Here is a 27,948-nt window from a genome sequence, read left to right as displayed (position 1 = left end):
TATCGTACCTTTTCTAGAACCCCCATCCCCATTTGGGGTGAACAAAGGGTATCCTGAAGAGGACTGCTCAATCACAGGTGCTGCTGCCCAAAGACAACTCTGTCCCAACACAGGTGTCCAACCACCTGGCGGCATCCGTCACCTATGTGCAGATTCTTGAGTAGGGACTCTGAGGTTCACAGTCCTGACCCCGTCACCATTCCTCTATCGCCACAGGACTTGGCAGACGGACTCTGGTAGAAACCTGCCAGTGACTTCATTTAATGTGGGGACCTTGGGGTGCCATCATTGTCCAGATGATCCTGATGGGTTGGTGGTCAGATTTCAGTGACGTGTCAAATCGTGAAGACTGAGACCACCTTGCTGCTGAAGTCTTTTTCAGCCTTCGCAGCTGGTGAGGCCTTCTTTGTCTGTTCTGCCTTTGAGGAGGATTTTTTGGATCGCACTTTGTCTGGCACCACTTCAAGCTTGCTGCCATGAGTGGCCTTACCAAGCGTAAAGAGCTCCCAACAGCATCGCTCAAGGATTGTTGGAACACGCAAACCTCTCCACCACATCAAAGTGGCAATCTACAAAGTCAAAACTAGTAATGGAATACCGTCTGGTGAATAAGGTTGAAATTCACCTGTGATGAAATGTGGAGGAGCCTAAGCAACAAATAACTTTTACAATATTGAATAGGGCTAGTTGATTCTTCCACAAGTAGCATTCTTGCTAAATAAGTTCAAGTAGCAGAATTTTATTGATAATTTGTTATGCTTGCCTTTTGTTTTGTTTCAGTGCCATCTTTGGCAAATTGTGCAATGGGTGATCATATCTAAACAGTAAGTTTGAAGAAACAATCTTGTTCAGATTAGTGAACAATTCAGATAGCTGTATACATCATTGTGTTGTATTAAAATATTAACTCACACTATTCTAAATCTTAATGTTAGCAAAGCAATAGAAATGATTGATTAACAAGGGAGCCAGGAGTTATGGGGGACAGACAAGAAAGCGCCGGTAAGGCCACTCATATTAGCCATATTGAATGGCGGAGAAGGCCAAATGGCTACTGCTCCTATTTCTTATAACCTTAAGATCTTACTTTTTGGAATTAATTTCGTTCAGTATAAATCACCTTGGTTTGGCAGGCTCGCAGGAGATCATAATCTTCACAATGCGAGCTCTCAGATAATCTATAATCTTTAAGCCAGAATAGTTTTAATCTATTTGATTTTGATTTTATTTGTCAGCCATGTTATTTTTGATGATTATTTTTTGCATTACGTTTTTAAAGCAGAATTTTACTTGCTTTGCTCCATCGTGGAATTACTTGTCTCACCTGTCCTACACTTGTTTTTATTCAGTCTATCACATCTGTGCTAGTGCTTGTTCTTCAGCTGAAATTTCATTGCCCTGTTCTTTTCCTTTAATCTTCTTTGTTTTGATTCCAAGAAAAGGATTAACACTTGGGATAGTTTCTACTCAGACTTGATCTACAAATTTCAGTGTCTACCATCTAATGTCTTCCTTAGGTTGGTGCTCATTGCTTTGCTCAGCTACCCACAGATTCTTTTCTTCAGTTGTCTTCAATTTCTTTAATGTTTCTATTCATTTGTTAGCGACTCAAGGTTTTATAACAATCTACATTTAATTTGAGCGAATCACAGGCCCGTACCCATGTTTCCTCTATGCAGGATCCTCCCAATTGTTTCAATTGTAATAAAAATTTTTGTTCATATTTCATTTTTTTTAGTTCTGCATATTTGAAGTATAATTTATTTCTTCTGTCCATGGACACTGACTTGATGTGTTTCCAGCATATACCATTTTTGCAAATGCTGGCTGACTGAAACAGTTATTTGCTTCCTTGGTTATCACGTTGTTTCCCTGGTGTTTAGGTAGAGTTGGCAGAACATTTCGTAACTCTCATGGGAGCGGACAGCGAAACAAAGGGATAATTGAATGGGACCCAGATGAACTCTCCCTGAGTGCAGAACCTGAAGATAGTAATCAAGAAAATGTCTTAAACTCCCAAGACGTGGTGGAATTCACATACAATGAACTGAAAGATGCCCACTGGTTTTATGACACACCCGGCATCTTAAAGCAAGACTGTGTAAGTGAAACAGAAATAAAGGCATAGTGCAGTGAGAGTTATAAATTGAGGACTGACATGCTGATACACCACCATTTTGCATTTATGCTCCAAATATTAATTACCAGTTGTCATGCAAAAATGCTCAATCTTCTATTTGTCTTAAATTCTGCATAAAATACCAAAACAAGAATAAGGCCTGGAAGCCCTATCTTTTAATAGTGATATAGTAAATAATTAGTTCTCAGGAACTTTTATAATTTGAATAACTTTATCCTGACCTCAGCTGTGCTTTTTCTGGAGTTGGGCTGTCTGGTTGAGGGAAAAGGAGAGGGCATGTCTCTTGATTGTTAAGTGCTGTCCTTGGACTGACATTAGTAGAGGTTTAGAGATAAGTTACCTGACCACTGTTTTGATTAGGGAATCATGTGCGGCATAAAAGAAGCAAAGTAAGTTTATCATATAGCTAGATGTAAATACAAGTTCATTCATCATCTTTACCCAAAATATGGCACTGCAAGATATTGGTCCTTCATTGGAAAAAGCAGCAGAAAGGATGTCAGTACTATTTGCCTCAAAAGCAAGGTCAAGTATTTTGGCTTCTGATGCCAGAATCAGGACATCCTTGCTTCCACCAATAGTGAATTTCTTTAATTCATACTAGTTATCATTCTGGGCTAGCAATTCTTTAATATAAATACAGTACAAGACCCAGTAGATTTGCTGCAGAAAATAAACATGGGCTCCTCACCTGGATCATGTGCACTTTTTTTTTTGCTGGTTCTGCTAATGATATTCTAGTTGTAGTGCACAAGGGGCTTGGGTAGCACTGCTTTCGTAATCCCTGATTTCTGCTGGTGTGGGAACATAACTGCCTTACGAAGGCACAGCAAGGAAACAGCAGAAATTTGGAAGCAAGAGAAGGGGCTTAAAAGTTTACTGTTGTACAGTGCTTCAGGATGCCCGGAGTATGCAAATTTTTCAATTATATTTGGCCTACTAACAACATAAAAGTGTCTAGCTTACAAGTGTTCTTCACACTTGATGAAATGTAGTGTATTTTTCTTTGTTTAATCACTAATAATGGTAACATAAAGAAAGAAAATTATTTGCACTCATACAGATCTGTTCATATCTACAGGACTCTTCACCCCTGACTCCCAAAAGTACTTCATAGCAAATGAAATCTCTGAAATGTCACTAAATATGGCAATGGTTTTGCAAACAGTAAGATCCTCCAAACAGGCAATTTAAGTGACCATAATCTCATTTGGTCGAAGGAGTGTTTATTGACCAGTGCACAGGACCTCTGGCTGCTCCTTGAATAGTGTCTTGTGATATTTTGCTTCAAATGGAACCGACAGACTAGGATTCATTTTAGCATCATCTCTGAAAGGCAACATCTTTTCCCAGTGCAGTACTCCTTTTGTACTACACTGACCTTTCGGTCTAGAATATGTGCTGCTTTAGATAAATTAAATCCAAAACTTAATTGAGGATTTTCTCAGCTGTTAGCAGAAATTTTGCTTATATGTGGAGCAAAGTATTTTGCCCTGCTATCCAAAGCTGCTTGTAGAAGCAATAGTTAGGGTTGATTGCTGTTATAGCAGTTTAATGTGAATGTCAGCTCCTGATGAAATGCAAGGTTTGACTTAGTTTTTTGTTCCAGATCCATTTGAACCATTTAAGGTTGGGGGTGGGTAGGGGGAGTTGGCCAGCTTGTAGTCTTGGGGGTCATATGATTATCGAGCCCTAGCAATTTGGTCTGCATTGCCAGAGTAACTGTCCTATTTGTTGGTTTACCCTGTTTCAATGTTGAGTCTGGGAGTTTAGAAAAGGCTTTTATTGGCATTGCTTTCTCAATGATGGATAAATCCTCAATTTGAACACCAAGATCTGTTGGTACTGGCAACTTTAAATGCATGCACGTTAATAATATTGTTGACTTGACTTCTGCAGTGTTGTAAGGCTCCTGGGACTATCTAATGCCTAAGATAAGATCGTGCCTTCATATTTATTAAATCAATCTCTGAAATGTTTCAGTTGTGGAGGAACATAGTTTTTCATACCCTTCATTGAATAAAGTAGAAGAAGTAATTAAAACAAATCAAGTTATTTATTTTCTGTTAGAAGCAATGTTCTAACGGTAATTCTTTATTTGAAGTAGTAGAATTAAGTAAGTGGAACAATTAGCGAGCAGCTTGGTAGTGAAATCCACGGGAATCTTTGCACCTTGGAAATGAAATTTCTCTATAATTTCCTCATGTAACTCCCAATATATTTTGCAGATTTTAAATCTACTTACAGACCAAGAGCTGAAGATTGTGATGCCATCATCAGGAATCATCCCTCGGACATATGTGCTACAGCCTGGAATGGTGCTATTTTTGGGTGCCCTAGGTCGCATAGACTTTCTGAAGGTAAAGATCTAGAAATCAACAATAACTTGTTTGTATATAGCACCTTTGAAGTATTAAAATATGTACTAGCACTGGAAGTCACTCGAACTATGTTGGTCTCAAAATTGTTACAAATACACAGCTTATATGATGATCCTTGACTATCTCTTTAACTTAGGATAAAATGGAGGAATGATGGGGTCGTGTGACCTATTCTAAATTCTGCCCTTCAGGCTTGGTTGTAAAAGGTTGAAGGAGGGCCCAGATTGTTTTACTGTGAAGAAGGGGCAAGATGACCACACGTGTAGACAATGTTAAGAGCATCTGTGCTGATTATGGGTAGACTGCTTGTCTCCCAAGTCTCACAGGAAGGTATTAGGAATGTCAGGTTTTATAAACAGTTATATTTAAACTATCTATTTAATTTGAAGATTGACTGGAGTTTGGGGTTTAGAAGATTGTTATAACATCAATTCTACTTGGAACAAAGACCCATGTGATTCATATTGCCATGGAGATGGATTTTGAGAGGGGAAGAGTCCATAGAAAGCCATTGTAGTATCTTCTTACAGGGTTTTCTTAAGAAATTCTTAAACCTCTCAGGTCAGTGTGCAAGCATCTGAGAGAGAACAGAGGGAGGCAGCCAGTCTCTATTCATCATGCAGAATGTGGGTGGGAGCTCATACTCAGATTGAAGAGGCCAAGTTTGTGAGAATTTGATGAGGCGGGAAAATTCACCTAGCTTTGGGTAGAGGATGGGATCTCCAAGATAACCCTCACCACGAAAGTCAATTCAGGACTAGAGGGTACCCAACAGGAAAAGGAAAAAGGAAGCAGACCGCCAGGAGCTGAGAATAACTTTTGACTGGTTCCTGGAGAACAAAGCGTTCACTTAAGGGACACAGCAAAATAGGAAGATTTTCGGTCGTTTTAAAAGTTAAATGGGGGGGTTTTTTTTGTTGCTTAGAGTGTAAGTCGCCTACTGGAATAGTGTTAAATCAATGTTACTTTTAGTTTGTTTGTTGCAGTAAGAATCTTAAAACTTGAAATCTCGTTGGTGATCCTTCCAGCCAGTTGCTGGAAATTTCAGATATACTTCTAAAAGCTATTCATCTCTATGGGGATCATAACAGCTTCCCTGAAATAATTCTCATGATTTCCCAGGGATGGATATCTAGCATGTTTGTGTGGCAGCTCCTGAGAACGGTTGAGCAGCAGTACTCTGCTGTTGGGTAGACCATGGCGAGTGAAGCAGTGTGTAGTATGTCGGCCCTACTGCCCCAGCTGGTATTTGCCAGTTTCTGTACGAGACTCTCTCTTATCTTGACCTTGGCCCTGGTTTTCTGGAGGTGTTGCCAGTAGATTGATGTAAGCTCATGAGTGATGCCAAAGTATTTTGGCATTAGGTCGTGGGTGAGTGATCAGTCACAGAACTGGACATGAAGTTCTTCCCTGGCCTTAGAGTTGTTCAGGTGGAGCTGAAACAACGGTTTTGGCAGTGCTTGGTCAAAGTCTCCATTTTCTGAAGTAGGCTTCCAGAGAACATAGTTCTTCAATGTCCTAAAGTTCTTTAGCCTGGAAAATCAGGGCTAAGTTGCAGCATATGTGAGGAACTTTGACTTTGTGAGAGCTAGGTCATTGATGAGAGGTAATGTGGTGACTGATCACTGTGGGAGCTGTGCCCACAGGCAAAATATCCCCCTCAAAAAACACTGGCCAACAGCTCCTGCAGCCATCTCATTGACAGAGAACCTCAAAATAAAAACACATGCACTCATCTGAAATCCTGTAGACCGGCCAAAAACACACTACAAACAGATAACAGCCCTACCTCTCAATGGCGCACTGCCTGGTTGACTCCAAACATCATTAACCTCAACCTGGTAACTGACCTGAGATGGTTAAGTGCCAGGCTTTTAACTTTTCATGGAAAATCTGGGTAGCTTTCAACCACTTGAGGTTGGGCCTAGGAAGATGTGACCACTTGCTCCATAGGTGAGACATGAGGAACAGCTCAAATTGTGACTGGCCATCCAAGTCAGACCACCCTCCACATACTGAACTTCTGCCCTGAGAGATCCATTCCTGAGGGCATCACAACCATTCATAGTGCATCAGTTGAAGCTGTTGAGTGGATTGTTAACCTCAACATCAAACTATAACTACTCCCCCAGCCATGTGAATTAAAAAAACAAAATGTCCGAAGGCACTTATAAAAATTATATCAGACAAAATTTAACATATCATAGATGCCAGCATATAAGTTGTCCTTTGAAGCCTGGGAAAGTCCCTCTTAAAACTGGGGTTGCCTTATACACCAAATATAAAAATGAACCGCCGGTGTGAGTGGCTGCCATTTTGAAATGTCATCAGCATTTGAAACCGAGTAGGTGAGTTTACTCCCGCGCATCCTCGCTCCATAGCTTGAGTATCGTCTGCTTGATCCCTTGTACTGAGCTGTAAGGTATCAGTAAGTAAAACCAGCATTTGTGGCTAAAAATTTGAGGCTAGCTACCAATGTGAATATAGCATATCGTGGCTGAAAAAGGTGAGGGGAAGGGTTGATTTATACACTGAGTATATGCAAAAATATGATTTTTGGGGCTGGAAAAATAGATTGACTTAATGCCACAATTTACAGTAACTATTAAATACAGGTTCAAGGGGACCACGTGGCTTACTCTTCTATCAATTTTGTTGAATGTTCAAATTTTAAAGGACTTAAAAAATAATTCATTTTTTCAAAATGAAGTGTATATTTGCTTAAGTTGGCATTCAAGTTTAGAACTAAGGGACTTTCTTTATAGAGGAGCTCACAGTCTACTGATAAGTTAGCTCATCTATTGATGTGTCTTGCTATGCTCTGAGGTACCATCCTTCACCTGCCTCTACACACACATCCTCGCGTGAAGTTACTAATAAATTGTGTGCTCCTCACTATAAAGGGTCCACTGACTTTTATATCGACTTAATATATAAGTGGGATGCTAAAATTAGGTTAGATATTTGATAAACTAAACAGCAACAGTTTACAAAGAGAGCCTCATTAATGTAAGAAAATAACTTGGGGCACTTTAAAACAGGAGTGTTGTGGAAGCTCAGTTTGAGATGGGTGTAAACTAGTCAGAATGCAGTGTAGTTTTTAAAGCATTCTCTATTGTGTGATTTTACAGTTATTGGTGAATTTACTTAAAGAATATGGCAACAGGTTATATATATTTTGAGTCACCAATCTTCCCACAATAGTGAAACTGTGGAATGCTATATCACCTTTTGTATTTGTTTGTTAAAAACCTTTATACAAACTTGTGTGCACATTGTGCTTTCACAAATATTTTTTAATATTTATATCTTTCAGCAATCATGTGGGTGGTACTTTTTAATTTGGGTGGAGAGGAAGGTAGTGATGAGAAGAGGAATAGGACCACTCGCATGTAGACTTGGATCAAAGCTCTATATTCACTTTGTTCTGTTTATTTTCAAGATTTAACTGGCTTCAATTGACGGCAAACTGAATATAACTACAGTATAAAGCAAGTATAAACCAAGTACTGCATTCTAGAAATTTGAAACAAAAGATAAAGATGCAAACAATAGCTTAGCATTTTGTAAAGTACGGTTGGTGCTTTGGGCTCATGTCCTTCAGAATAATAAAAGAAAACGAGCAGCATATTAAAATTAGAAAGGGAGAACCAAGAAGACAAACATATAGAGGATATCAGTGGAATAATTGTTGTATAATGTAACAGACTATCTCAGTCAAATATTGAAGAAACATGGACAAAATAAAACACTGTTGATGCTGGAAGTCTGAAAATAAAATCAGAAAAAGTTCAAAATGTTCAGCAAATCAGGAAGCACCGAAAAAACAGATGACATTTAAGGCCTTAAGATTCTTCCCTGGACTAGGAGATGCTACAAATGAGCAGCATTACAAAAGGAGCATAAGGAAAATGGGAAGAGAGAAAAGAGGCAGTTGAAGAAATGCTTGGGTGGTGGACAGAAGACCATTAAATGACAGGTGATATTAACAAGAGATAAAGGGAGTCTTAAATGAGGGTGATAAAAGAAAGAAAAGACCTTCAGAGCGCAGAGTTTGAAAAATTAGGTTGGGGAAGCACAATAAACCAGCAAGATGGACAAATGGGAGACTGGTGGAAGATAAGCAGGAAACAGATTGACACCAAGGGTACAGACCACCCCACTAGTTGTGTTCCCATGAGGGTGCCCATGCAAGTACCAACTTCTCTCTTTTCCCTGCCTATCCTTGAAACGCATGCATAATCATCATGATTCCCAAACACATCATCAGAGAGAGAATGGGAATTATGGTTAAAATCTGAAGTTGTTAACGACAATGCTATGGTGAGGTGCTGCTCCTCAAGCTTGCTTTGAGCTTCACTGGACAAAGATGACAGTCAGAGTAGGAATGGGTTGGAGAGTTGAAATGGCAAGTGACAAGGACCTGAGGGTCACAGTTCCAAACAGAATACAGTTGTTCAGCATAGCAGTCACCCAACCTGTGGCTTTTCTAAATAAACAGAAGGTGTGAATAGCTGAGGTTCTGGGAGGCCTAAGGAAAAGATATAAACATGGGCGAGAATTAAATAAAATGAAAACTGCTGGTAAAGTATAGTGAGCCCACAGTTCTGAAAAGAGAAACAACAAATTAGCAGCAAGGCAGGTTCTAAAAGCAGATTTCAATACAAATAGGCTCTTTGTTGCTATGAATGTAATAAATATTTCCAATTTTAGTTTGGAACAGTGCTGAAAGCAATTCTTAAGAGAAGGCGAGAATTGAAACTCCTGTTTGAGATTGGTCCTGAACTAAATCTTTGGGTTTAATTTCTAAATATAAATGGCAGTCACAATTATGGTGCTGAAGGGGAAATTAATTTTACATCAAATGGTATCAGTTATGTGTTTGATTAAGTATTTGATCTTGCCCTTTTTGTTTCCTTCATTGAATCAGCTAGGAGTTTTCTCCTTGTCATAGTGCTAGGCATGTTATCTGCTTAAAATGATTAATCATGGAAGTGGAATGGGGATAAAACAACCACATTTTCAGACTTTGTGTTGAGCTTTGTACTACGTTCCCTGTGTTCAATATCCTGTATTGGCTAACACAGTTAATTCTGGGGAAGGACTGCCACCTGAAATCCAGCTCATCTGTTCTCTTCACAGACACTGCCTGACCAGCTGGATGTTTCCAGCATTCTGATTTTATATTGGAGTTAAAGCAACTCAAGTTTGTTAGTATTTTTAAACATTGTTTTGAGTCATTTTCATTTCATTATGCAGGGAGAAAAGTCGGCCTGGTTTTCTGTTGTTGCTTCCAACCAGGTTCCAGTCCACATTACAAGCCTTGATAAAGCAGATTCAATCTACCAGAAGCATGCTGGAAAAGCACTACTTGGGGTAAGCCATCATTCTATATCAGAGTTCAGGAAAAAGTTGCAACGTGTAGACGGTTGTAATTTGTACTGGTAACTTTACTATAAACTGTTTTGTACTTGCAGTATGTGAATGTGGCAAAATGTCCTATAATTTTCTGGTTCTGATAGGATTTTTAGCTATATTGATGACAAGTTCAAGTAATACAGTATTGGACAAAATTAAGCCATGGAAATATACACACGCATTTTAACCACTTTTAACTCTCATCTTTCCCCCCGTAAGTGCATTCCATATTATAAATTTTATGATGCCAAAGTGGCAATTCAGCCAAAAGCATTCGAAAACATTTTTTTTAAGGTATGTTTCATACTGGGCTTCAGTTATGATTTTATTTCTTTTAAATGTCAGGTGAACCATATTCCTGTTCCTTATCAGTGTTATCTGAAATAATGAAACTGGTGCCATTTTTACTACTTTTCTCTTCCTGGTGGCTCAGTCTTTGCTGGGGTACAATTCTACAAGTGCATCTTGTTACCACTGAAAGTGGCCATTACTCAAGCAGAAACTTATCTGCCTGTGTTGACAGGCTCTTACACTGGTGTGGGATGGGGAAGAAGGAACTTGCAGTCAAGCATCTGAAGAGCACGCACTTTTATTTGCAGTTGATGATCTGATGCAGGAATCCCGGCTGTGTTTCTTTTCCCTCTTTTGTACACTACCTGTACATTTTGAGGCAATTGGGCTACTACTGTGAGTGAGCTAAAGTAAACTGGCATAAACTGAAGATCAACCAAAGGCCTCCCTGGTCTTTATTACTAATCGACTCACTGTTTAAATGCACTGTCCATCGGAATAATAGAATCAGTTGTCTTGGAAAGTCGCTGTTCTCGAAAAAGTGCTGGCTGCAGTTAATGGAAAAGGTGTGTGCTATAAGCACCATTAGCATTCTTCATTTTTGATTGCATCAGTTCTGTTTCATTAATAAAATCTGGCTGTAACTTTCTTTGGGAAATTGGGTGACAATCCAATAAAGTGCATGAAGGACTCTGGTAAATTATATTCAATTCTCTTAATATTCTGTAACTAGAATTTGTTTCCAATTCCATCACTGCAGGTCATAATGAACACAGAAAGAACTTGCATTTATATAGTGTCTTTCATGTCTTTAGTATATCCTAAACTGTTTCACAGCCAATGAAGTACTTTTGAAGTGTATTTACAGTTATATAGGCAAATGTTGCAGCCATTCAGCACACAGCAAGGCCTCGTAAACAGCTATGAGATAAATGACTGGTTTATCTATTTTTGGCTCTGCGAATTCAGGAATGAGTATTAGCTAGGGTACTGGGGGGTGCTCCCGTTCTACTCATGTGGTGCCATGGGATCTTTAACATCCAGCTGAACACACAAAAGAGGCCTTGATTTAGCATCTTGCCCAAAAGACACTATTTCTGACAGTATAGCATTATTTCAGATTATGTGCTGGATTGGAGCTTGACTGACAACCTTGTGGCCTGTAGAGTTCTACCAAAGAGTCAAGCTGATGCTTACAAAGGAGAGAGGGAGAAACTGGTATTGTTGCCTCTTATCATTTGACATTGATAAAGTTGTGTACCAGTGGATATGTGAAGGTAATTTCTTTTATCATGTGGATATTGCAGTAGATTTAGAAACATAGTCAAAAATGAAAGTTGTTAAATAATTCCATTAACTTCCGATAGCTCAACAATTCACCTTGGCATATGGAAGATGTGTCACAATCGAGAAAGAATAGGGCAGACAAGCAAGGAATCTTTGAGCATTCTTGCTCATCTGCATTGAGTTTGTTGGGTTTTTTTTTTAGTTTTTCAGCAACGGCCTGTCAAGTGGTTAGTTTAGTGACAACGTGAGAGGGCTATATTGTATAATTTTCTAAATTTCCAGCAACTTTCATTTGGGAAAATGCTAAAATGCATTATTACAGACATCAGGCTAACTGCCCTATAATTTCTGATCTCAGTTCTTAAATAGGGGTGTTACATTTTGGGTTTTCCAATCCATTGGGACCTTTCCAGAATAGAGGGAATTTTAAAAGATTACGACCAATGCATCTCTGCAGCCACTTCCTTTAAGACCCTAGGATGCAGGCCATCAGGTCCTAGGGGCTTGTTAGCTGTTAACCCCATTAGTTTTCCTACTACTTTTTCTCATGTGATTATGATTCTTAAGTTCCTCCCTCCCTTTTTCCTGTTTTCTACTATTGGGATTCTTTTAGGGTATTTTACTGTGATGGCAGATACAAATTATTTGTTCAAAGTTGCTGCCTTTTCCTTATTTACCAATATTAATGCACAGCCCCATCCTCTAAGGACCAATGTTAACTTAAGCTACTCTGCTTTTATATATTTGTAGAAACTCTTACTGTCCATTTTTATATTTATTGCTAGTTTACTCTGTGTACAGTGAGCAGTGAATACAGCACTTGGTGGGAAGAAGTATATGATGCCTCAAATGGAAAAAGTTTGAAACCCTAGACAGTGATGTGACCAGAGATGAACCTCCTGCATTCATATGGGAAGGCAACAAGGAAGGGGCGCTGGAGGGTTCGCTTAGAAAATGGCTGCAGATAAGGTTTGGTGGGATCCATATTTAAATGTTGAAAGATGTACATGAATTTGGAAGCTGAGGACACTATCACCATTGAGAGAGGAGGAGGAGGTGGGAGACATAGGGTCAAAGAAGAAGCATGAGAAATGGAACAGACCTAGTCCGGAGTCAAGTAGATCATAGCAGAGGGGAATTGGTACCTAAGGAAATTTCAGAAGCTCCAGTGCAGCAAATAAATTCATTAGGATGGATTCACAGTTGAAATGGGAGGAAGGGATGGGTTGTTACAAGACCTGGTTGGAAGAAGGGAGAGCTGATGGGTATTGGCACTATATGAGAAAAGTCCTTTTGCAGTGTAGGATTTGTAAAGAGTAAAAAGCATTCCAGCCATACCAAACTATCCTTCCAAGTGACTGATCAACAAACATGCATGCTATCAATGATGCTGAAGTGCTTACAAGTTGTTTTGACCTATCGTGTCCATATTTCTATTAGGTTCCTATTGGTGGAGAGGAGCGGATGAAAGATTTCCCTCCCCTGGAATCTCAGGACATTGAGCTGGATGGAATTGGTACCCTTGAGGCTGTAGCTGACATAAAGCTCTCTTCAGCAGGTAGTATCCTTTATTTAATCCAGTTTTGATATTTAAAACAAAAAAAATATAGAAATGGGTGCACAACTAGGCTTATCAAATAAATGCTATTGCAATATGACAGTCTCATAAATATATTTCCAACATTCGTATAATTTTGTATATAGTGTCCAGTACATAAAACTATCATGGAAAAAAATAAATGATTCCCATTGGCCAAATAAAGATGCCACAGAAAATCTGCTATTTCATTATTCATGACCCAGCTGAATACATATCTGTGTGAATATCGTAAAGTAAACCCATAAAAATTGCAATATTCACTGCAAATAACTATTAAATTGTCTGTAAAATCAACCTCTGTATATTAGAAGTGAGATGTTTCCTATCACAAACCCAGCCCCAATTCTGACATCTGGTGATTAAGTCCTGCAGCGCTTACAAAGGCCTGAGTGTTAACCAGGGTGTGTCAACCCAAAATCATTGAAATCACCAGTGTCACTCTGTCTGGGTCACCATGCAGCTCAAAGATGCCTCTTTCAGTTCAGTTTACTACAGCACTGGACATTGGGTGGAGCTTACAGATGGCAGCTACTGAGTAGCTGGCCTAGCTCAGCTTTAGATATGCTCTGATGGATTAAATACACAAATCCATTTTCTTCTATAACCTGATGGAAATCAGATTTATATTTTCTCAGCATCTGTTTTCACATTACATTGTGACCCTAATATTATTAAGCCCTTTTAGAATCTAGTGACTTTCATTTTAAGATGCAGTACATGGTCCCCGTTCCTGCTATCATACACGGCTCCCTGCCCCAGAATGGCATCCATGCTAAATATTGCAAGAATCCTTTGGGTACCAGATTACCTGTGAGCAACAACACAAAGCATATTCAGGTCTACAGCAGTGACAGTTCAAGTATTTGAGATATGTGCTGCATTTTCAGTTATCTACAGGGTATATTTGTAAAATATGAATATTGCACTCAAGATTTAGCTTATTTAAACTGTAGTGCCTATACGTGTTTTGAGGGTTAAATTGTTTATACATCAGTCTGGTGTAGTCCAAAGTCATGTAAAGTGTAGATCTCTGTTGCCAGGTGTCATCCTTTTTGGAAATGCATACTGGGTGTAAAAGTATCTGCTATTAACATTTACTGTACAGTGTCAACATTTGATGTTAAGCATCACTATAATTTATCGCATAAATCTGAAATAAAATGCTGAACTCGTGAATAATGACCATTAAGCTGCTGGATTGTTGTAAGAACCTATCTATTTCACTAAGGTCCTTCAGAGGAAAGCTCCACCTGTTTCTCAAATGTTCCTCAGGAGCAAATTTTCTGTCCTTACCTGACCTTCATGTGACTCCAGATCCACAGCAGTGTGGTTGACTCTGAATTGGTTGGGCACGCCTCTCAGTTATTTCAAACTGCTGCAGAAAAATTGAATAGGGGAAATTGGCTAGGAAAATGAGATCTCGTGGGATACAGGGGAAGATGGCAGGTTGGATCCAAAATTGGCTCAGAGACAGGAAACAGAGTGGGTGCTTTTGAAAATGGAAAATGATTTCCAGTGGTGTTCCGCAGGGCTGTGTTGGGGCCCTTGCTGTTTGTTGTAAATATTAATGATTTAGACTTAAATGAGGGAGGCATGATTGGGAAATTCGCAAATGGCACAAAATTGGCTGTGTAGTTGATAGAGAAGAGGATAGCTGTTGTCTCCAGAATGATATCAATGAGTGGTTGGAGAAGTGGCAAATGGAATTCAATCTGGAAAAGTGTGAGGCAATGCATTTGGGGAGGGCAAACAAAGCAAGGGGAATATTCAATAAATGGAAAGCTATTGAGAGGGTTTGAGGAAGTGAAACACCTTGGAGTGCGTGTCCACAGATCCTTGGTGGCAGGATAGGTGGAAAAGGTTGTCAAGAAAGCATATGGAATGCTTTCCTTTATTGGGCAAGGTATGAATACAAAAGCAGGGATGTAATGATGGAACTGTATAAAACGCTGGTTAGGCCACAGGTGGAGTTTTGTGTACAGTTCTGGTCACCACATCACAGGAAGGACATAATTGCTCTGGAGAGAGTGCAAAGATGATTTACAAAGATGTTGCAGAGCTTGAAAATTGCAGCTATGAGGAGAGATTGGATAGGCTAGGGTTTTTTTTCCTTGGAATAGAAAAGGCTAAGGTGTGACCTAGTTGGGGTGTACAAAATTGAGGGGCCTAGATAGGGTGGACAGTAAAGACTTGTTTCCCCTAGCTGAGAGGTCAGTTACTGGGGGCATAAGTTTAAGGTGCTTGGTAGAAGGATTAGAGGGGACATGAGGAAAATCTATTTCATCCAGGGAGTGGTGGGCGTCTGGACTTAACTGCCTAAGTTGGTAGTTGAGGTTGAAATGCTCAACTCATTTAAAAATTACTGGATCTGCATCTGAAGTGCTGTAACCTACAAGGCTACGGACCAGGTGCTGGAAAGTGGGATTAGAATGAACGGCTAGTTTCTTTTCTCTCTTTTTGGCTGGCACAAACACGATGGGCTGAATGGCCCTTTTCTGCACTAACTTTTCTATGGCTCTAAAACCAGACGGACCATCTGGCATCTACCTTGGCACTAGAAACAATGAAGGCACGGCCTGTCCAGTCGACTCTTCTCAACTAACATCTGAAGACTTGTGCCAAAATTAGGTGAGCTGTCCCATGGACTATGCAAACAACAGCTTGACAGTCGTTCTGACCGATTCACACCTTACAGCCAATGTTCTTGACTACTCATTACCATCCCTTAGTATGTCCTGTCCAACCAACAAGAGGTGGCAACACAATGGTATAAAGTCAGAAGAGAGTGACAGTGGGAGTCCTCAACATATAGCCAAGACTGCATGAAGTTTTATGGCAAACGTGAACAAGGATTACTGCTGAGTATCACCTACTACTATTCCCCCAGCTGATGAGTCAGTGCTCCTCCATGGGGAACACCACTTGGAAGAAACACTAGGGGTAGTAAAGGCCCTGGTTTGGAGATTTCAGTCTCCATCACAGAGTGGCTCAGCAGCACTGCTGATGCAGATGGTGAGGGAACCAACAAGAGGGAAAACTTGCTTAACCGCATCCTCATTTATCTGCCTATCACAGATGCATTATCCATGACAGTATTGGTTGGAAGTGACCACATACATCTTTGTGGAGACCAAGTCCCCTGTTCACACTTAGGACATCCTCTGATGTGTTGTGTGGCGCTACTATTGTGCTAAATGGGATAGATTCAGAACAGATTTACTAGCTCAAAATTGGGCATCTATGAGGCACTGTGGGCCATCAGCTGCAGCATTGTATTCAGCCACAACCTGAAAGCTCGTGGCTCAGCACTTCCCTCACTCTACAATTACCATGAAGTCAGGGACCAGCTCTGGTTCAGTGAGGAGTGCAGGAGAGCATGCCAGAAGCACCACCAAGCATACCTAAAAATGAGGTGCCAACGCAGCGAAGCTACAGCACAACTAACTGCATGCTGAACATTGGAAGCAGCATTCTATAGACAGAGTTAATCGATCACACAACCATGAAGACGTCCTAAAGCATTTCTGCTTTCGGGATGTCCTCTCAGTACCCGGAAGAGGTCAAACATCCCTGCCAGCTAATGGAAGTCCCTAGCTTGTGACAGCCAGAATGGAGAAGGTTCATTTGGGAAGGCACTGAACACATCGAGAGCATGCAGAGATGAAGTTGAGGCATCAGTGAAAACGCGCAAACCTCCCAACAACTATACCCAACCCTCAAAGCACCACCTACCCTGCATGTGGCAGAATCTACAGATCATGCATTGAACTTAACAGGCAGCTCAGAACCCATCGAACTGGAGTGGAAGCAAGTCATCCTCCACCCTGAGGTACTACCTAAGGAGAAGGAATCCTGAATGGTGGTGGACAGTTAAATAACAGGAGGAGGTGGTTCCAAAAACATCCCCATCCACAACGATGGGTGAGCGCAGCACATCAGTGCAAAGGACAAAGCTGAAGCATTTGTAACCATCTTCAGTCAGAAGTGCTAAATGGATATGGTCCATCTTGGCCTCCACCTGAAATCCCACCATCATAGAGGCCAGCCTTTTGACAATTGGATTCACTTCATGCTTTAGACCCTGACAACATCCTGGCTGTATTACTGAAGACTTGTTCTCCAGAACTAGCTGCACGCTTAACCAAGCCATTCCAGTAGAGCTACCTTCCAAACCCACAATCTCTACCCACTTCAAAAGATGAGAGCAGCAGACACTTGGGAACACCACTGCCTGTAGGTTCTCCTCCAAGCCACACCATCGTGACTTGGAACTCTTATTGCCCATCCTTCGCTGTCGCTGGGTTAGAACCATGGAACACCCTACCTATTAAGAGTGCAGGAAGGCATGCCAGGAGCAGCATAAGGCATACCTAAAAATGATGTGTCGCCCTGGTAAAGCTGCAGCACAGGACTGCTTGCATGCCAAACAACATAAGCAGCAAGTGATAAAGCTAAACTATTCCACAACCAATGGATCAGATCTAAGCTCTGCAGGCCTGCCACATCCAGTTGTGAATGGTGGTGGGCAATTAAACAACTCATTAGAGGAGGAAGCTCCACAAATATCCCCATCCTCAATGATGGGGGAGCCCAGCACATCAGTGCAAAAGATAAGGCTGAAGCATTTGCAGCAATCTTCAGCCAGAAGTGCTGAATGGGTGATCCATCTCAGCCTCCTCCGGAAGTACCCAGCGTCACGGATGCCAGTCTTCAGACAATTCACTTCACTCCACATGATATCAAGAAATTACTGAAGGCACTGGATATTGCAAAGGCTATGGGCCCTGACAATATTCCAGCAATAGCACTGAAGAACTTGCTCCAGGACTTGCTGAGCCCCTAACAAAGTTGTTCCAGTATAGCTACAACACTGGCATCTACCTGGCAATGTGGAAAATTGCCCAGGTATGTCCTGTGCATAAAAAGGACAAATCCAACCTAGCCAATTACCGGCCCATCAGTCTACTCTCCACCATCAGTAAAATAACGGAAGGGGTCATCATCAGTGCTATCAAGCAGCACTTGCTTAGCAATGACCTCATTGACATTCCGCTCCAGACCTCCCTACAGTCTTAGTTCAAACATGGACAATAGAGCTGAAATCCGGAGGTGAGAGTCACTGCCCTTGACATCAAGGCAGCATTTGACAGTGTGTGGCATCAAGACACCTAGCAAAACTCTAGTTATGGGAATCTGTGGGGGGAGGGAAACTCCGCTGGTTAGAATCATTCCTAGCACAAAGGAAGATGGTTGTGTTTTTTGGAGACCAATCATCTCAGATCCTGGGCATCACTGTAGGAGCTCCCCAGGGTAGTGTCCTAGGCCCAACCATGTTCAGCTGCTTCGTCAATGACCGACCTTCCATCATAGGGTCAGAAGTGGGGATGTTTGCTGATTGCATAATGTTCACCATTCACGGCTCCTCAGATACTGAAACAGTCCATGTCCAAAATGCAACACCTGGACAATATCCAGACTTGAGCTGACAAGTGGCAAAGCTCTTTAGGCAGCACCTTCCAAACCCATGGTCACTACCATCTAGAAGGACAGGGGCAGCAGACACATGGGAACACCACCTGGAAGTTCCCATCCAAGCCACTCACCATCCTGACTTGGAAATATATCGCTGTTCCTGGTGGGTTGACATCCTGGAACTCCCTCCCTAACAGCACTGCGGGTGTACCTACATCACATGGATTGCAATGGTTCAAGAAGGCAGCTCATCACCATCTACTCAAGGGCAATTTGGGATGGGCAGTGCCCACATCCCACAAATGAATTAAATAAATAACAGTAACTGGATGTACCTACACCACCTGGACTTCAGTGGTCCAAAAAGGCAGCTCACCACCACCCTCTGGAGGGCAATTAGGGATAAGCAGCAATCTTGTCTGTGATGCTCACGTTCCAGGGTAACTAATGGTACTGTTTTGGTTGGGGGTGGAGGGGGATGGGTGTAATATGATTACTGATATTAGCAACATACCTTTATTAGACAAGGGGAAAATGAATGGTTTCAGTTACTCTGAGCCTCGACATATACTATTGACTAGTTTGAGCTACATTGGCAGAACTCTAGGATTATGTTATTTGTTCTTTTGATATGACATTTAGGGGTGGGGAGAGTGGGGGCCTTGGGTAAATAGACCATAAGGTGTAGGAGCAGAAGTAGACCATTCAGCCCATCGAGTCTGCTGCGCCATTCAATGAGATGATCTGAGAACCCTCAACTCCACTTTCCGGCTTTTTCCCCATAACCCTTGATTCCCTTACTGATTAAAAATCTGTCTATTTCCACCTTGGATATACTTAACGACCCAGCCTCTACAGCCCTCTGTAGTAGAGAGTGCCACAGATCGACTACCCTCCGAGAGAAGAAAAATCTATCTTGGTGATATGTTTTGTGGATCGATTTAACTTTCTCGAGTTTGACCCCTCTGAGCTGAGAGAAACATTGGATTGGAGAACTTAGAAAGTTGAGAAATTGAAGATTCTATCCCCTTGCCTCACTTTTTGTGTTGTGGGCAAACTGAAATAACTGGTCAGATGTTATTGTTATGCAATGTATAACAGGTTCAAATGCTTTTAAACATAGATGGAATAGCTAGTCTTTATTAAAACTAACTGTACTGTAACATGGAGAATTCTAATTAGCTCTAGTGACTTCAGTAACTTCAGGTATGAAAATTGCAGAACTAACAAATGTGCAATCCTTTGATACCTTTCTTCAGGCTGGATTGCAGTGACAGCTCATCCAGAGGATAAAATTAAGCTTCGGGCCTACACTCCTGCAGGAATTGGCTTAATGATTGAAAAACCACCTCTTCTACCATTCATTGTCAGTGTTAAGGGGGAACGAATAAGAAAAACCCCAGCCTATAAATGTAAAAAGCCACTACCCGTTGTGCAAAACCTGTGACCAGTATCTGCATCCAAATCATAGCCTGCTCAAAGAAAGGAAGGATGTGAGGCATTTATAAAAGTGACCACCCAGGGTTTGTAATTAAATTACATCAAGGACTGAGTTCTCTGATAACTCCCGTTATGTAAGTTACTTTGTCTTGCTGTGATTTTGCAAGGAAGCTGGCTGCTTAATAATCAGAAGTCAAATAGTCATTTGGTGGTACAGAACTTGAGCATTGCTACAAAGAGATTTTTTGTATTGCACCCATCGGGACAGTCTGCAAAAATACCAAATGTAAAGGGAACAATAATTTATATTGTATGTGAAGAGTGCTGATTGGTTGGCAAGTGGGTCCTCATTGGTAGAGGCGTCGCCATGAAGAATGCACCAGTGATTGTGACTGACAGTTAACTGCCAAGTATTGTCTGAAATTTAAACCAGACAGTTTGACCCTGATTGGTTTAAGCATTGCCTGAGGGATGAGTCAGTGAATGGCTGTCACTTGTTTATCTGAAACAAGTGCAATCTGTATATATGTTCTTTCTGGCTGCAAAGAATAGAACTCTGCATATTAATATATGTAGCTTCCAATACATGCAAATACGCCACACTGCGTGCCTGACTGACAATCTTTAAATTAGTTGTCAGTGTAATTCTCAGCACACTACACTGAGGATTATTTAGCAAATGTTGTCCAATTGCGGAATGGCATCTAATGTTGGACACTTTTGACTTTTGCAAGCACAGGCTGGTTGGGTACGATCTTTACCTTGCCTGTTGCGAATAGGGGAAGGGACATGCTGTTTGTTACGATCCACCAATTTTTGGGACGTATAGCCTACATACCTAGCATCACAGTGGCATTGAAATTCATATAGGAATTTAGAAATTCTCAAATTCAGAAAGAACATGTATACACATTGTGCCTGTTTCAGCTAAGCAAAATAAGTGACAGCCATTTGCTGGTTCATTCCTCAGGACAATGTCTTGACCAATCGGAGACAAGCTGCCTGGTTTAAATTTAAAGCAATGCTTGGGAGTTAACTGTCAGTCACCATCATGGTGCGTTCTCCATGGCAATGCTTCTACCAATCAGAGCCCACTTGCCAACCAATCAGCACTCTCTTCTCATACAGTATAAAAAGTTGTTCCATTTACATTTGGTAATCTTGTAAATTGTCCCAAGTGCAAGACAAAAAGCTTTGACAAAAATGTATTCACCCCCCAGCAATACTCCAGTCACAAGTCAGTCAGTTAATTCTACTGCAGCATTTACTAATTTCCAGGTTGGATTTCAGGTTGAATCATGCCTAAAGGCAGAAGCGTTTTTTTGAGTTGTGCATTGTGACAGTATTGAAAATAAATGTACGCACAAAATCATGTTTAGCGCATTGACTTACTCATCTAAAACTGATGAATAGGGCTAAACAGTGCATTTCACAGATACTTATGCAGAATTCATGTCGGATAATAACATGAATGTATTATATATTTTTTAAAATTCTCCATTAGTTCTTTCCTGTTCACTGTTAACAGAACAATCAATTCCTGGCAAATTCATTTGTAATGCCATGAACTGAGGTCATGTAAGTTACTGCAAGAGAACTTTCTGATTTGATTTTTTTCCCCTCTCAATTATACCACAATAAGAAAGAGCAGAAAATAGTTTTAATATAAATATAGATATATATATATATATATTTAAAACTGTTTAACATCAGGCAGATTTCCAATCATTTTTGCAATTTGTTTTTACGTGTATATGTAATTTGCACTGACAAGTGTTTGTAAAATATGTATATAATGAAAATTTGTAGCCTGAGGCTACAGTGTAATTACTGTAAGTAAACATGAATACCTTTTTGTGTTGTCTGTATTCCTGCTTGATTACTGGTGTTGCCTCAACTATTGCCTGTGCTTGTCATATGTTATAAAATGTGAACTGTAGTGATGTAGAATTGCTTGAGCTGTACTCGCCACTACCCTCAATGTCACAGCTGTGAGCGGCAAATCACATGGGAAATGGTGAGCATGTCTCATATTTTCGTACCTAGAATAGCACAGAAGGAGGTTGTTCATCCCATTGTGCCTGTGCTTATTCTTTCGGTGAGCTTTCTAATTCACCTCACTCACATGTTCTTTACTCAGAATCATGTAATTAAAATTATCCCTTCAAGTATTTATCCAATTTCTTTCACATTTACTCTTGAATCTGCTTCCACCACCCTTTCAGGTAGTGGATTCCAGATCATCTTTAACCTGACGTAATTTTTTTGTTGTCACGTTGCTAGTGGTTCCTTTGCCGATCACCTCTGCCTCTGGAAAGATTCTCATTTACTCTGTCAAACCATTACTGATTTTAAACACTTATCAAATCACTTCATATATCCTTTTGTTGTGTTCCTAACTGGATAATTTCCCCATTATTATTCTGTAAAGTTTGCGCCTTTTTGTAATCTGCCTGCAAATTTGTTTCTCTATCTCATTCCCACTATTGGTTCCTTAGAGTATTCTCTATATTGTGGTAAAATAACCACTCGTGTCTGAGGAATTCAAGCAAGCAAAGATCTTAATCGAGCACGTGCAATGGAGAGGCTTCTGGTCACCCAAGGAAAGACTTCTCAAAGATAGAGTTTGTGGCACCCTTTTATAATTATTTTAATATGTACGTCACATGGTGGGTTTCTTAACCTAATCAGTGAGCTGGACAATACGTGTTCAGCAGATGCTTCTTGCTGTCTCATGTCTCAGCCTTGGGCCTTCCTGTCTCAATGGTAATAACTGCCCTGTCTGGAATTGTGTTTCCCTTTTCTCCTCTCTGCAACAAGGAACAACATGTAACAGTTACTATTATTCATCTACTGAGCCAGGACCTTCATAGTCAAGTATCCCATCATGCTTCTCGAGTTTAATATTAAGGCTGGTCCAAGGTTTTTACTGTATGTATATTTTAATACCAATCCTAACTACCCCACTTCACTAGCTATTAGAACTGGGAGTAATCCAGAGATGATTACCTTCCAAGTCCTACTCTTTCATTTCCCCCTGTTCATAAAACTAACTACAATGCCTCAACCCTTTTCCATCTTATGCCATTGCAATCTCATTGGTGAGATTTCAAGCAAGATTTCACATTTTAAGACATTTACTGTAACAAAAGACAAAAAGCATTATTGACTAAACACTATCTTTGTAGGCATCTTATGCTTCAAACCACAAACAAACTACCTCCTTATTTTTAGCCCAACCGAGGAAACACACTTCACAGGTATATGTTACACTCCTTTAAGTAGACATTCAGTTCTCCCAAAATGAGCCCGAGTGATTCTTAGCTCCCGAGGGCTTACCTCTTCTTTTCAGCTTGGTAACTTCTAACCTAAAACTACGCTTCGTGGTGAGAGTCTAATGTTTTAGGAAAGTCTGTAACCCAATATTGCAGTGGCTTCTTCTGAACTCTTCCTTTCTTGAAGCTCACTACAATGGCAATGTGAATTACATGGGCCTTGTACCCAAGTAAAGGGGCTGATTAGTTATCATTAAGACTCCCAACTCTCTTGGAATTAAACAGATGGTTTAAAGCACATCTGTTTACAACGTGACACAACACTTCTCTGGGACTCGGAGACTCAGTCTATGTGCTGTTGGAGACAATGGCAGTAGCCAGAGTGCTAAGTGTAAATGCCTTGCACTTTCTTCCCACTATAACAATTGTCCCCCACCCATCTTTTAATCCCCAACACCAAACCACCCAGGCTTGCTGTCAGACAGACTTACATACAGGTCACATGACCTTAATTTTACCTTAAATTAAAGAGACAGAACCAAAACAACACCTTACAAACTTTATAACTAACAGTTGGTTCCCACATGGACCACAGGTTCTGGCAGTTCCCATATCCTGCACATCTGCTCTCCACCCTGCTCTGAACCACAAAACGTTTTGCACCTATTCTGAGATGTCCTCTATCTTAAGACTAGGAAGGCAACACATCATGCTGAACTTGTATCGTAAGTGACATACACCTGTCCATCTCCTGACTGTTTAGTCGGCCATAACCACTGCATTTGTACACCTCACTGTGTTCCCCTCCGCAGGATTTGCACCACTCTGCTGTGGATGTGCTTTGGACTGCACTCTTGAATTCAGCCACTGAAACCATTCTTTGAGTGCCATATTCCCGGAGGATTCCTGCCTTTATCTATATTGCTAGATGGCACCACCTTCTTATCCTCCTAAACTCTGGGGTGACCACCATCTGGAACACACTGCAGGAAATCACAGTTATGGCCTTTGTTAACTCAGCTGCCCTCAAACTCAGAAACCTTGAGTTCTTGGAGTGTTGCAGTCCCAGTTCAAGCAACTGGTGACATTTCCTGCATACGTGAGATGTTGAGAATTGCAGACAGTGGGTCTTGTCCTGCCATTTTGTTTAAAATTTAGTATACACATTTTTAGTTCAGTACTCCCTTTTCAACATTCTATGTATACAAAAATGTTTTTAATGTAGCTAGGATCCAAATAATGTTGGTGTTCTGTACTTATCCACCTAGATCTAATCAATTACTGATTAAATCCAGTGCAGTGGTAATGATATAAAGTACTTAACACTGCATTCCCACTCTCTTTCCAAATTCCTATTACGACACTGTTTCTCCCAGCTCTGCTCACAGTTCTGTGCAATAGCAGACATCCTTTAACATATACCTTTCAGAAGCGCACAAGTAACATCTAGTCTGTCAATCACTAACTAATAATTAACATCTAGTCAGGTACCACTTACAGCTTATTGATTTAACTGTCACTGCTTTAACAAAAACTAGGTTATACTTTAGTTTGACAACACCCCATCAGTGCACAAACCTTCAGATGTCAATGTAAATGCTGTTCATGCCATTTTTCCAGAGCTTTTGTAACTTGTACTGAGCTACAATGGGATATTGGGACTTTTCTCCCACAATCCCCCCCACACCCACCTATTGCAGAGATTCGTCCATGTCTAATAAATTTTTCTTTTTGCAATTTGAGTACACTTCAGCAACCTGCGTTCATACACAACTTCTGTCAGCTGTCAGGCTATGTTGAAATCTCTTCCACACGCGCCCCCCACACAAAAAAAAAATCCAACTTTGTGAACCTTTACTCACAGACTGAATTCTCAGTCACTTGAATTATCCTAAGCTGCCCTATCTCAAAGACAGTAAAATCTTCCCATGCTGACTGTACTCAGCCACTACATCAGCACTATACAACTTTATCCACCCAACCCTGCAGTACTTTGAACAGCAGTAGCTCCAATACTCCGAGAGAAGGTCATGGATAGGACGTTAACCTCAGCCAGGAACTCCAGCCTGGCAGCAACAACTTTCCCCATATAGGCTGCTGGTGTAACAGATTTGAAATTAGGGATACCCTCCTTGAACTGAAATAGACCCTTGGGTAGTAATTAACTAGGCACAGACAGCAGTGTGTACCATCTACAAGATACATAACTGCAGCACCTCGCCAAGACTGTTTTGACAGCATGTTCCAAACCTGTGACCTCCAACACCCAGAAAAATAGACAGCTGACCAGCTCCTGGAAGTTTCCTTCTAAGCCACACACCATCCTGACTTAGAACTATGTCGCCATTCCTTTACTGTCGCTGGGTCAAAAACCTGAAACTCCCTTCCTAGCAGTGCTGTGGGTGTAGCTAGACCACATGGACTGAGGTAGCTCACAACCACCTTCTCAGGAATGATGAGACCTGGACAACAAATGCTGGCAATGTTCACATCCCATGAATAGGTTTTTTTAAAAAGCAACAAACGGAAGATGAGCTGATATCACATGCTGTTAGCAAGGCTCCAGAATTGGACACAATCCCAGGTGAGGGTGAAAGAAAGAAGGAATACCGTAGGAGATAACAGCCAATCCTGGATACTTGGCTCGTGGTTTATGGTAAATAAAAAACCAAATGAGGACATCTGATGCAAGTCCTTTAGTACTGTGCAGCAACTTGTATTTTCAGAACTTCTAATGTAGAAAAATTCCCTAAAGTGCTTCAGAGTCAAAGAAAAACAATAGATACCAAAGGCAAAGGATGAGATGTTCAATGAGGTCCAAAATCTTGCTCAAAAGAGGTGTGTTTTAAAAAGTCTTAGAGGAAGAGTGAATTAGAGATGTGTACAGGAGTGAATGCAAAAGGTTTGGTGCTGATTGAATAAAACTCACCAATGATGGGAGGGGAAGGATGCACACGAGATTACATTCGATGGAACAGTCTGGTTGGGTTGAATCTTTACAGAGGTAGGGACGGCTTCATGGAAAAGTATGAAAATGAATTTGCATTTTTAATTTGAATCATTGGGTTTATTGATGTTGGAGAGGAAACAGGCAGCAGAGTTTAGCATTAAGAATAATTTCAAGACACTAACTTGGTTTCATACATCCATTTGAAAGTGGTTGCTTGGGAAGGTGTACAAAACTACAGTACTGATGAGCAGAACAAAGCCAAATGTGATTGCCAAGTTTGCTTTGTGCAGCTGGCTATTTGGGTACTCTATTTAATATATAAATGTTGAATTTTCCTTTGATCTGTAAAAAATCATGTGAAACTCTGAACTGGTGACCTCTTAAGTCCCACTGCAGGGAAGATTTTTACTCTTCAGCCAAGAGTGAATTACCTTGGAATCAAATGTCATATCACTGTTGAAAAGTACTTTTGAACAGTATTTAATTCCAGTATTGTCATTTCTAAGGAATAGAAAGGATTTGTGGTTAATGAAAGAGGTGGGTTTTTGTTTTCCTAATAACAGACTGGCTTTAAAAATAGACATGTTGCTCCTTATGTGGGCTGTGGGGAATTTCATTTTAATTCATAAACAGGTAACTGGCAGGTACATTGATCAGTTTGAGAATGGTTCCGAAGATGAAGAATTTATGTAGATAGATTGGAGAAGCTGGGAATGTTTACCTTGGAGGAGAAAAGGCTGAGAGGAGAGTTGATAGAGGTATTCAAAATAATGAGGAGCTGAACAGAGTAGATAGAAATTTCCATTGGTGGAAGGATCAAGAACCCAAGGGCACAGATGTAAGGTAATTGGCAAAAGAAGCAATGGTGACATCAAACTTTTTTTTTACAGAGTGAGCAGTTAGGATCTGGAATGCACTGCCTGAGAATGTGGTGGAGGCAGATTCAATCATGGCATTCAGAAAGGAATTGGATCATTATCTGAAAATGAAAAGTTTGTAGGGCTACAGGGAGTGAGACCATGTGAACTTCTTATGCAGGGAGCCAGCATGGACACGATTGGCACCCCCTACGCTGTAAGCATTCTATGATTTTAATATAGCAGAGACCTACAAAAAAATTGCAGTGAAACTGGTAACTTTATTGCAACAATATTTCTTTAAATCTCCATCCCATGCCATTTCATCCTTCCCATGCCATACCCGTCTCATTCCTTTCATCCTTCTCATATCATTTGAGGAGGTGGTTACATTGTGGTATTGGGCATACCTAAAAATGAGGTGTCAACCTGGTGGAGCTACAACATAGGACTACTTGCATACCAAACAGCATAAACAGCAAGTGATAGAGCTAAACGATTCCTCAACCAACGTATCAGATCTAAGCTCCGCAGTCCTGCCACATCCGATCATGAATGGTGGTAGACAATTAACTCTCTGGAGGAGGAAGCTCTGCAAATATCCCCATCCTCAATGATGGGGGAGCCCAACACATCAGTGAAGACATGTGCTCCAGAACTTGCCACGCCCGTTACTGAACTGTTCCAGTACAGCCACAACAATGGTAACACTGTGGAAAAATGCTCGGGTATGTCCTGTACATAAGAAAAGGACAAATCTAACCCAGCCATTTACCACCCCATCAGTCTACTCTCAATCATCAGTAAAGTGATGTCAGGGGTCATCAACAATGCCAT

General features: G+C 40.7%; 1 protein-coding gene across 2 annotated transcripts in view; it reads left to right on the top strand.

Annotated features, from left to right (window-relative positions):
* The window catches only part of noa1 (nitric oxide associated 1), a 32,674-nt gene extending 11,631 nt beyond the window's left edge, over window positions 1-21,043 (top strand). Inside the window, exons 3-7 of one of the 2 annotated variants that reach the window (XM_041186324.1) lie at window positions 1,884-2,101; window positions 4,369-4,500; window positions 9,781-9,897; window positions 12,958-13,075; window positions 19,849-21,043. In XM_041186324.1, coding sequence (XP_041042258.1) covers window positions 1,884-2,101; window positions 4,369-4,500; window positions 9,781-9,897; window positions 12,958-13,075; window positions 19,849-20,036 — 773 coding nt within the window. In that variant the 3' untranslated portion in view covers window positions 20,037-21,043. Of the gene's footprint in view, window positions 1-1,883; window positions 2,102-4,368; window positions 4,501-7,963; window positions 8,014-9,780; window positions 9,898-12,957; window positions 13,076-19,848 lie in introns of those variants that run through there. The other variant, XM_041186325.1, reaches the window with a different exon arrangement.
* The last annotated feature ends 6,905 nt before the right edge of the window (window positions 21,044-27,948 follow it).

This window comes from Carcharodon carcharias, chromosome 4, assembly GCF_017639515.1.
Source record: "Carcharodon carcharias isolate sCarCar2 chromosome 4, sCarCar2.pri, whole genome shotgun sequence".
Taxonomy (NCBI): Eukaryota; Metazoa; Chordata; class Chondrichthyes; order Lamniformes; family Lamnidae; genus Carcharodon; species Carcharodon carcharias.
Note: the sequence above shows the minus strand (reverse complement) of the source record. Positions and strands in the feature narration are given on the sequence as shown.